We start from the raw sequence: 10,851 nt of genomic DNA, 5'->3' as shown, positions 1-10,851 counted from the left end.
TTTTCCCCAGCTACATAGCAAGTTAGAAAAAAGAAAACAGAAGAAAGGAATAAATAAAGGGAGGAACAAGGGAGGGAGGGAGGGAGGGAGGGAGGAACAAGCGAGGGAGGAACAAGAGAGGGAGGGAGGGAGGGAAGGGGAAGGAGGTGGATACAGTGTTGCATTCCTATTATCTTAGTACTCAAGAGGCTGAGACAATAGGGATGTGAGTTTGAGGCCAGCCTAAGTTACAGAGTCAGTTCAACAGTGTGAGCCAAATAATGAGAGTCTGTCTCAAAACAAACACACACACACACACACACACACACAAACAAACAAACAAACAAATGGTGTCAGCAGCAACAACAAAAACCAAAAACCTAAAAGGTTGAGACTTGGGAACCCATCTGTGTGGTGCCCTGCTATGCCTCAGGCTAGTTCATCGGTGAAATGGAGGTGACCCTGGGACTGGGGAGTCTACAGTACAAAGCCTGGGGATGCACTCCAGAGGGGCACCCTGGGGGCTTAGCTATTCTTTAATAGCTGACCATCCTCCATTGTTCTGGGCTCCACACTTAACTCCTTCACCCACAGTGCCTCCCAGGGAAAAGGACTTACTTATGCCTGTACTACTGCTCCAATGGCAGAACAGATGTTAAACAATGGGGAAATCAACTCGGTGATACATGAATGGGTTAAAGAATGAATGAATGAGCAAGTGAGCCCACAACAAGGAACTGACCAGGAACTGAATGAATGAAGTGCTTTGAACTTTCATGTCAGGTCTCCAGGACAGAGGGCCTACTGTCACTCACCTGGCCATTTTGGAAGCTTGATGGAAGACTCGGGATCCTCTTGGGATGGGGAGGGAGATGTTGTGTCCTCTGAGGATGAAGAAGTCAGTGTCAAGTTAGAGTCTGGGGAGTGCCCATGTATTACTCCCAGTGGTAGGGCATGCTGAGGGCAGGACCACATGCCTGAGCTCCAAGACCAGGGTACAAGAAGGCTGCCCAAGACTGTATCTGATATCTCCAGTTTAAGAAAAATTTTAAACCAATGTTTTAAAGATTATGGTAAGCCAGACATTGCAATATGTATAATCCCAGCTCTCAGGGGATTAGATAGAAATTTTGCAAGTTTACAGTCAATCTAATAGGTATATATTGAATTGCAGGTCAGTTAGGGCTATATAGCAAGACCCTGTCTGCAGACAAAGAAAAGCAACATTCGAACACATGTTCTATAAGTAAAGCCTAGGCTTCCAGTTTCAGTGGAGTCTGCTTTCACACGCCAAGGATCAACAGGAAGCTGTGGCTTGTGGTTCTGCTTGGGTGGACATATGTGTCCCAGCTGTCATCCAATCCTCGGTCACACTCGCTGCCCCAATCCTCACACACCCTCCCTCATGATCCATCATCCATGGGCTGACTTGCCCATCTCCTCAGGCAGCTCTGACTGTCTGATAAATATCCTTCCCCAAAGCCTGCTTCCAACGCCTCTTTCAGTGCCCCAGGCCTCACCTGTCTCATTTACACGGGAGGTCAGCGCAGGTTCAGGCATGCTGGGCAGGTCAGCTGCAGATGGTGTGAAGGGGCTGGTGGAGCCAGGCCGGTCTGGGGACTGGGGGAGACTGGGGGTAGTGAGGCCGCCTGAAGGGAGTACTTGGTTGACCTGGGGCATCTCACCTACACCAAAGATAAGGAGGATATATCCATTAGGAACACATCCAGAAATGTGCTGGGGTCATCTCTGCTCCAATCAAATGGTAGAGTGTGAACTGACTTTCTCCTGGAGTGGGGAGAGCACTACATCTGTGTTAAATGCTGACTGACTAGTTAGGACTTCTGTGCCTGTGGAGAGCTGGAAGTTTGCAGGTTCAGAGCCAAATTGTCTTGGGTAGTCTTTAGCACCCACCCCACAAACATTAATTGCCCACCTCTATGTTTAAGCTAGCATCCTTAAGACTTTAGGTAAAAATCCTTTTTAGAATGTACCAGATGCTATTTCCACCAACCCAAAGGCTAAGAATGCCATCAGATAGCAGGTGTGGACGCTAGCAGAGGCATCCTTCTTTGTTGTAATGCTGAGGTTTGCACCAATGTATTTGCAAGATACTTTGACTTGTAACTCTCTTGTTCTGTCACTATAAAACGTTCATTTAACTGTTTCCATGTTGGAATGTGGCATTTGAGGCAGCCTGACTCTGTGTTCCCAGCTGTGGTCACTCAGATCTGGCTTTGGAATAAATGATCTTATTGCTCTCGAGGTGAGCACTTGCTGAGTTTGGGGAGAGAAGGAACCTCCCATGGAAGGCATCCAGGGTTAAACTGGGGAGAGAAGTCTGAGGGAATCCCATCCCTCGTGAAGTGGACACAGTATGCTCACAGGGTGCTCGGAGCATCTGCTCCCTGGCACTCCCACAGTATGGTCAGCACTCATTTCCCTACATGTTAGAAGTTGCCCCGTTGCTTCTGGGAAGCCCTTGTCTAAGGAGGCTATGGGCTTGAGCATCCCCACCTCATCCCTTAAAGCCCGGCCATGTCTTTCTGGGGCTTATTGGCAGCCTTTCTATGGTGGATTAACGTTTAATTGGTCAGAAAAAAAGGCAAATTAGAGCTGTGCACAGATGCACAGCAAACCTCATCCCAGCACGCTGGCAAGAGGGGAGGAGACCCTCAAGTCTCCAGTCTCTTATTGTTTGGCTGAATAGTGAGTATGATCAATGTCAGAGTTTAAAAATAAAAATGAGTGTTGTTGTTTGTTTGCTTTGCTTTGTGTTTGAGGGCTGGAGAGACGGCACAGCGAGTAGGAGCATGCACTGCTTTCCCAGTGATCCTCATTGGGCTCCCGGCATCCACATCAGGCTGCTCACAACAGCTGCATCTCCCACTCCAGAGAGATCTGTCGCCTCTGGCTTCTTCAAGCCTTGCAGCCATGCACTCTGATGTGTGCGTACACAAATACTAATAAAATAAAATGTTTTTTAATGAAGAAAACTGAGGGGAGAGGAAGTAACCACACAGAGAAGGCTACAAGACTGATCACATAGGCAGACCACCCTAGAGACACCGCTCACATAGGCAGACCACCTTAGAGACTCCCGGACTTTGTTTTTTGGGAGAAACAAAGACAGAGACAGGTTTGGGGAGAGAGGATTTATGACCAGGTGCTATGTCACAATTGCCAATGTCTGCAATGGGAAAGAACAAGGTCAGGGGTTAGGGAGGAATGAGAGGCAGTCAGCTTTAATGCTGGGCTCCCACACTCACCGTGGTAGATTAGGACACTGGAGAGACCTGTGCCAGCCCCTGAGATTTGCCAGAGTCTCTGGGGCAGAGTGGTAAAGATCTGGATGTGCCCAGCGGGGAGATCCAAATAGTTCAGTGAGGTCCTAGAGGTGGGCACTGCAGGAGACAGAGGCAGTGAGGGGGGGGGTTGTTCACAGCACCCATCTTCTGTTTAGTGATGTGGGGTGAAAGACCAACTCCCTCTCGAGGGGTACTTATTTCTCCAGGAGCAGCAGCTGAGCCTGTCTTGCCTATAGTGGTGTCCCTAACACCTAGTGGTGTGGCTGACAGAGACATGGAGGGGCGACAAGTGGGAGGGACAGCAGTAGATTCCCTCAGTGGGGATGTTTCATTCTCTCTTCTTTTCTCTTTCCCTTTCCTTCCTCCCTCCTTTCCTCCTTCTCCTATGATGCTAGAATTCAAAGAGGGCCTTGTTCACAGTAGTCACACACTCTACCTCTGAACTACTCCAACCCTGATCTCTGGTGTTCAATGCTGGCTTGTGCTGCATTTGACGGGGGCTGTGCTCCCCTAAATGGGACCCTCTGAACCACCTGCCCATCTCACCTAGCTTCCTGTGCTTTGAGTCCATAGCATGCTCTTCTGGGAAGCCTGCAAAGAGAACCCTGAGATCAGTGGCCCTGGGTTGGGATGTACCCAGCCATAGAGATTTCTTGGGTCCCAGCAGGCTCTGTGACCTTGCCTGAGGAATTGAGAAACTGTGTCCCACTCCTCCCCTATACCTCAGGGTGCTGGCCAGTTCCAGGGCTGGAGCCCGTGTCTTAGCTATAAAGCATCTTGGCAGGTAGGTGAGAGTAAGGGAGAGGCAAAGTCACAGATCAGGTGAGGCTAAAGCTACAAAACTACTAGAGCCAACCTCTCTGGGCTCTGCTCAGGTTGTCCTCACAGCCTGCTAGAGAGCCTGATACTTCCTCTGTGGATCCTCTACCGTTGCACCCACATGTCCACTTGCAGACAACAGTGAGAAGCAGAGATTATCTCCACAGGTTAGTGGTGAAAACCATGTCCCTCAGCAAGAGGCTCATGGAGCCACCTGGGGCAGCCACCCAAGGATGCTACTTGAGTCAGATGTGAAAGAGCCAGCATGCTGGGGAGGGGCAGGCAGCAAAGGGAGTCATAGGCTGTAATAGACTGGCAAGGCACCCAAAGGAGATGGGTAGATGGACCAAGGAATCTACCAATGGATGGAGCATCTCAAGGCAAATAGATCCCAATATCAACCGAGGGGAGGGGCTGCGTGCAGGGAAGGAAAGAAGAGAGGGAAGAAGGGAAGAGGGAGAGAAGTGGGAAGGCCAGCCCCCAGAAACATGTAAAGGTGGAAGAGAACTAATCCCAGAGCTGTCTGATATTGACATGTTCACCGTAGTATGTGTGTGTCCATACACACAACAATTAAAAGAAAGAAATCTGCAAAAGGGAGAAAGGGAAGAAGGGAGAGAGGAGAAGATGGGGGAATCTGCAGACAGAGCCTTGTGTTCTCCATCAGCAATCTAGAAATGCCTCCCACACATGGCAGAGGGTAATAGTGTGTGCATGTGTGTGTACTTGTATATATGTGCATATGTTTGTGTGTATATGCACATGCACACATGTCTATGCCTTATGTGTATGCGTAGGTGTGTGTTTATATGTATGTTGATGTGTGTGTGCTCACGTATGTGTGAGTGTGAGTGTGCGTGTGCGTGTGCGTGTGTGTGTGTGGTAGGGGTAGAACAATTGAGTGGAGCATTCCAACAAGGCTCAAAGAGAGTACTGGACACAAACTGCCTTCAGGGAGAGATGCTAAGGCCAGGAAGGGGAGTAGATGCAAATGCTGCCACTGTTTATTCTTAGGACTTTAGATGTTTATAGCACATGCCATGCCAGACTCCCATGACCACCAGTAAATAAATATTACAGGGCTTGGGGATACAGTTTAATGTAAAATGTCTGCCTGGCATGCAAAAGGCCTGGGACACACACACACACACACACACACACACACACACACACACACACACACACATATAAAAAGGACAGGAGAGATGGCTCAGTGATTAAGAGTACCATCTGCTCTCCCACAAGACCTGAGTTCAATTCCCAGGACCCATATGATGGCTCACAACAATCTGTAATTCTTGTCTCTGGGGATCTGATGCTCTCTTCTGGCCTCTGCAGGCACCACTCATGTAGTACACAGACACACATGCAGGCAAAGCATCCACAGATATAAAATACATACATTAAAAAAAAGAGAGAAATAAGCATAAATAAGACAATGACTTTATGTGGATGTGTGGTCAGGGAGGGTTTCCTGGCCAAAGTGAGCTAACGGCTTTGAAGGGTGAGAGGAAAACATTTCAGGAACAGTGGGATAGGCTGCCAAAGTATCGTCCCTCTGTGATGAGCCAGGAGAGGAGGTTGGACAGGCCACACAGGCCTCTCAGATGTATCTTGTGTGTGTGTGTGGTAGGGGTAGAGGGTCAGCAAGGCAGGGGTGCCCTAACCTGCATGGGAAAGCATCAATGGCCACCCAGAGAGGACAGACTAAGGAGGCAGGAGACAGGGCAGGAGGGGTGTAGAGGTCCCTAGTCAGGGTAACACAGCCTTTGAACAGCAGATTCAGGATTCCATCCCAGTCCCGCCTGAGGCCTTACCCATTGCTTAAAGAGATATTCCTCAGAGACCCAAAGGGAAGCAGGACTCAAGTCATTGAGGAACAGGCATCAAAGTATCCCACATAGATCCCCACCCCCAGGGCTCTAGAGCTGTGTGGCATGGGGATGTGGTGGGGAGACAGATAGGACTAAATGGAGACAAGTATGACACAGCAGGCTGCAGATGGAAGGAAGGACCGGATCTGAGAAAGGACAGGCTGGGTCAGGGAGGGGCTCACTCACGTCTCTTCTGAGGCTTCTGTCCTGCTTCTACAGGGATCTCTATGTTCTCACCAAAGCCTTCCTCTGCTCCAATGTGCTCTACTTTGGAGAAACACCAGAGACCCACATCACAATCACAGAATCCCCGGGAAAGCCACCGTGAGGGGTGTGGCTGTCAACCATTTCTTCAGGTCAGGAAAGACTAAAGACTGAGCCTAGATCAACTTCCCCCGACTTACTGAAGAGGTCCTTGCTCAGGCCCTCTAGCTGGGTATCCTGGAACACGTACTGATCCAGTTCCGCTGCCAGATAAAAAAGCATACGGTCAGTCAAAAAGGTTCCCACGGAAGGAGGCCAGCCTAGTCTACAAAGTTCCAGGACAGCCAGGGCGATGTAGAGAGACCCTGTCTTAAAACCAAAAACCAAAACCAACCAAACAAAGGATCCCCTGAAATCTTGCTATGTGTCTAGCCTCAGGCTAAGGACCTTCTGGGCTGGTGCACAGTAGGGTCTCTATTACTGAGTATACTTTGAGTGAATGAGCAAACAGACATAGCTTTTCATGTGTTTTCTGTCTTATTAGATAAGGAAAGCATGTGCCCATAAAAATGTCTGCCACTGGGCTGAGTTCAAATTCTGTCTCTATTCTCCACTAGCTCCCTCTGCTGGACCGCCTTGGGCTGGTTGCTTAATGTTTCTGGTTCCTGTTTCCTCATCTCAATGAAGAGAACAAATAGTGGGTGCTATCCAGAGGTGGGCAGCAACGTTAGAAGTATGTTGTAGGACAACTGGCAGGAGTCTGTCCTATCTTCCCACTAACTGACTCCTGGGGCTTAAATTCAGTTCATCAGGCTTGGTGGCAAACGCTGTTACCCCATGAAGCTACCTTGATGGACATGCCTTGTCAAATTGCTCAATTTTAGACACTTCCTTTTTGTGTTTAAGTCAGGGCTTGGAAGTGTGGAGCCTTGGCATGGGATTTCAGATCTGCCATCTGACTCAGCCTTGAGGCCACTTCATCTCTCTCCACCTCAATTTCCTCCTCTGTGAATAGAAGATTCTCACGTCACAGACTTCATTGGCTGCCCCAAGGCGTCAGTGTGGTCTTACGGGTGTAGAAACCAACGTGTTGCCAGGGCCGGCTGATGCATGACAGCTCATTGACTTAGGTGCTGGGGAAGGGTATGTGGTGTGGGCTTTGTGTAAAAGAGGAGCAGAAAAAAATGGAAATGGAAGTGTAGAGTTGGATGTGGTGCATGCTGGGATTCCACAGCATTCCACAGCTGAGGCTGGAGCGTTGCCATGAGTTTGAGACTGGCCTGGAATACATAGTTCCAGAACAGGCTGGGCTACAAAAGACCTTGTCTCAGAAGCAAAATAAAACTAACCTAACAAGCAAAAAGCATAAAGAAGCAGAAAGAAAGTAAAGGGAGTACTGCAAAAGGACACAATTGGCTTGGTAGCCATCAGGGAAGGGGTCTGCATCCCTTTAGTCTTTCCCTTCCTCTTCCTCCTTCTTCTCCTCTTCCTCCTCCTCCTCTAAGTCCCCTCCCTTCCAGCCCTAGTTGCTGACCCTAGCTGTAATTTTGGTGGGAAGGACCTAGTGACATTAGTGAAAGAGACTCTTCTTCTTGGTCCTTTCGCTGGCCTCTGCGACCTCCTTACCAATGTTGGCATAGGCCTCCCGCGTCTCTTCATCCATTTCCATGTCCTGCAACAGCTTGCTGAACTGGTCGCAGTTGATGGTGTCTGTGTCTGGCTCTGCAAGGGGAAAGCCCGGAGGAGGGGCAGTGAGGAAGGAGGGAGACTGTCTCCAAATGAGGGTCAGCGCAATTAGCGCGGTCAGGGAGCTGTCCATGGTTCTGACAGGCAGCCAGTGCTTTTTCTCCCGCTTGCTAACCGGCTCCTGCCTGCAGAAGTCCTGAGAAGGCCAGGAGAGGTCCCGGGGAACGAGACCCACCTGAGCTGAGTTCAATCTCCTCCTCTCCAGCCAGGTCCATCTGGTCATAGAGGTGGTAGAGATGTAGGGGGTCGGCATCACTGTTAAGGAGCTCCAGGTAGCTGCCCTCTGGAGAGCCCAGTTCCATGGTGGCACACAGACTATGGTCTGGGAGGAGAGATACACTCAGATATGTCATCGGATTATGGTAGGCAAAGGCAGAGAGTGAACTTGCACTGCTGCTGGGGGTTGGGGGTGGGAGGAGCCTAAGAATATGAACAACAGGGTTCCAGACACTAGAGAGGAGTTGGAGTCCCATCTGTGAGGCCCAAGGTGAGTGGCTTGTCCTCTTTAAGTATGTTTTCTGGAGCATGGCAAGGGAGTGTCCCTGTGGAACCTTGGAAGGTCAAGGGCGGCTCTGTGCCATGTGAGAGTCACACGCAAGCCTCCAGTCACAGAAAGCTCATCATTCTGGGGAGACGTCAGGGAAGGGTCTCTTCGCTCCCAGATGGGATATTCTCACCAGAATGCACCCACTTCCACTCATGCCCAGGTCTCCTCAGGTCTTGGCTTGGGATTCCTCAGTACCTCCAAGGCCATGCTTCCTCTATCCCCACTTGCTTTGGAGTTGATTCATAAGCCTCTCAAATAGACCTTCTCCTCTGCCAGCGGTTCCAAAAGGGATGGGAGGCAAAGATGGCCTTGCTCACCCTCGTGGGAAGAAATGTCCTCTTTAGCTGCCCATGGGACTCAAGCCATATGGAGATAGCAAAGACCCTCACCACTGAGATTCCCCACCCTGTAGCCATGCCTCTGAGGGAGTTTCTAGATCACATTGATTGAGGTGGGAAGACTCGTCCTGAATATGAGCTAAGCACCAGCATTCATCTTTCTCTGCCTTCCAAGAGCAGATGCAATGCCACCGTCTGCCTCACACCCCTGTCACCAGGCCTTCCTTACACAATGGCCTGGACTTTCAGACTGTGTGCCAGAATCAGTGCTTCCTTAAGCTGCTTTTGTTGAGTACTTCCTCACAGCAATGAGGTAAGTAACCAACACACTGTCCCCACCCAAGCCTGCGGCACGTACCAGGCTCTCCCTACACACAGGGACACTGTCTAGTCAGAACTCCCAGACAGCCCAAGTTCCTGGAATTGGATGTCCAGTTTCTCATGTGTCACCCTCCGGCTTCCCTTAGCGAATTATGTTCCTGTCTCTCAGATGAAGAACCAGATTGGGGTAATGGTGGCAGGGCCACATCCTCTGTGGCCAACATTTAAGAAATGAAGACACAGGTGACAAGGCAGTTTCCTCGTCTGAGGAAAAGTCTGTGCACATTGTGTGTGTGGGAGCCCATTCACACTGTGAATGGGCAGTGTTTTTAGAAAACTCTCTGCAAACTGACCTTCCCCAAGGCTTCCACACCTATTTGTGAAGACATCTCTGGCACTTTCCACCATTAGTCCTTTGGGGACATTCTGTCCCCACTACGCATTACAGTAGAGGGTTTAGGTTTTGTGAGGTTACTTTTGTTTCAGTTGGGTTAATGATCATGCTGTGAATGGAAGTGCTCAATGAATTAAAGATTTAAAGGTTCCAAGATGTCCACAAAATGACAGCATAAAAGTCAAAGTGTCAGCAGGTAGTTCTAGGGTGCTGGCAGTGCTGCTGTGTCTCAGCAGATGCGGATGGTAGTGTGTGTGTGTGTGTGTGTGTGTGTGTGTGTGCATGCGTGTGTATGTGTGTATGTGTGTGCATGCGTGTGTGGGTGTGAGTGAAATGCTCACACATATCAGAAGCCGGTGTGGTAACCCCCGTAGCTGGAGTTTCAGGCTGTTGTGAGCAGCTTACTGTGGATGCCAGGAACTGAACTCTGGTCCTCTGGAGGAGCAACAAGCAAAAATAGCACCCAAGACATCTCTCCAGCCCCAGTAGAGTTTGTTTTAAATGAACAATCCGATGTTTTTGCCACCCTGTAAGTTGTCAAAGCCGGGGATGTTAGCATTCCTTCTAGGCTCCACTCCACAGTTACCTGGCAACAGCCAGGTATGCCTGCCTTACTATAAAAGGAACATTTCACCCCCTCCTTGCTCTCTTACTCTCTGCCCGTTGTCTCCCTGAACCCTTTCTCCCTCTCTCCCCTCTCCCCATTACCCCTCCCTCCATGTTTCCTTAGCCAGCCTCTACTCCCTCTATTCTCTCTTCTCTCTCCCTCCCTCCCTCCCTCCCTCCCCAATTCCCTTTCCCTAAATAAACTCTATTCTGTACTATATCAGTCATGTGGCTGCTCCCTCGGAGGGAGGGATGCCTCGGCATGGGCCTGCAGAGGCATCACCCCACCTCACCATACCATGTTCTATCGAACATATCCTTGGCTTTCTTTTTATAAAATACAGCAGTGGGGAGGGAGGTCCTGGTCCAACAGCTCATGGAAGGAGATGAAGACCTGGGCCTGGGCAGGAGGAGACAAGTGCCATAGACAAAGGAGGAAGTGACTCTCCGGCCTTTTGTCTCCCCAGAGTAGGCAGCTCAGGCACATGCAGAGGAGGCTGGCAGAAACTGCTAGTCTCAGTGAAGACTTTCACTTCCTTCAGGGGCTTCAGGTGATCACAAGAGACAGAATGGAACTAAGGAGTGTAACCAATACTGAGAGACTGGCTGGGGTGTATGTAGCTCAATGGTAGTGATCTTGCCTAGCATGTGAGAGACCTTTGGTTCCATCCTCAGTGTGTGCTCATGCACACACACACACACACACACACCACCA

The 10,851-nt window shown here is 49.8% G+C and overlaps 1 protein-coding gene across 3 annotated transcripts in view; it reads right to left on the bottom strand.

The window, feature by feature from the left end:
- The window catches only part of Ciita (class II major histocompatibility complex transactivator), a 46,764-nt gene that overhangs the window by 18,286 nt on the left and 17,627 nt on the right, over positions 1-10,851 (bottom strand). For 2 of the 3 annotated variants that reach the window (XM_021184946.2, XM_021184949.2), the window contains exons 2-9: positions 8,106-8,252; positions 7,811-7,906; positions 6,385-6,447; positions 6,167-6,247; positions 3,834-3,878; positions 3,249-3,383; positions 1,500-1,664; positions 795-863 (exon numbers count right to left, since the gene is read on the bottom strand). In XM_021184946.2, the coding sequence (XP_021040605.1) occupies positions 795-863; positions 1,500-1,664; positions 3,249-3,383; positions 3,834-3,878; positions 6,167-6,247; positions 6,385-6,447; positions 7,811-7,906; positions 8,106-8,252 (801 nt within the window). The remainder of the gene's footprint in view (positions 1-794; positions 864-1,499; positions 1,665-3,248; positions 3,384-3,833; positions 3,879-6,166; positions 6,248-6,384; positions 6,448-7,810; positions 7,907-8,105; positions 8,253-10,851) is intronic. The other variant, XM_021184947.2, reaches the window with a different exon arrangement.

The sequence above is a fragment of the Mus caroli genome, chromosome 16, assembly GCF_900094665.2.
Source record: "Mus caroli chromosome 16, CAROLI_EIJ_v1.1, whole genome shotgun sequence".
Taxonomy (NCBI): domain Eukaryota; kingdom Metazoa; phylum Chordata; class Mammalia; order Rodentia; family Muridae; genus Mus; species Mus caroli.
Note: the sequence above shows the minus strand (reverse complement) of the source record. Positions and strands in the feature narration are given on the sequence as shown.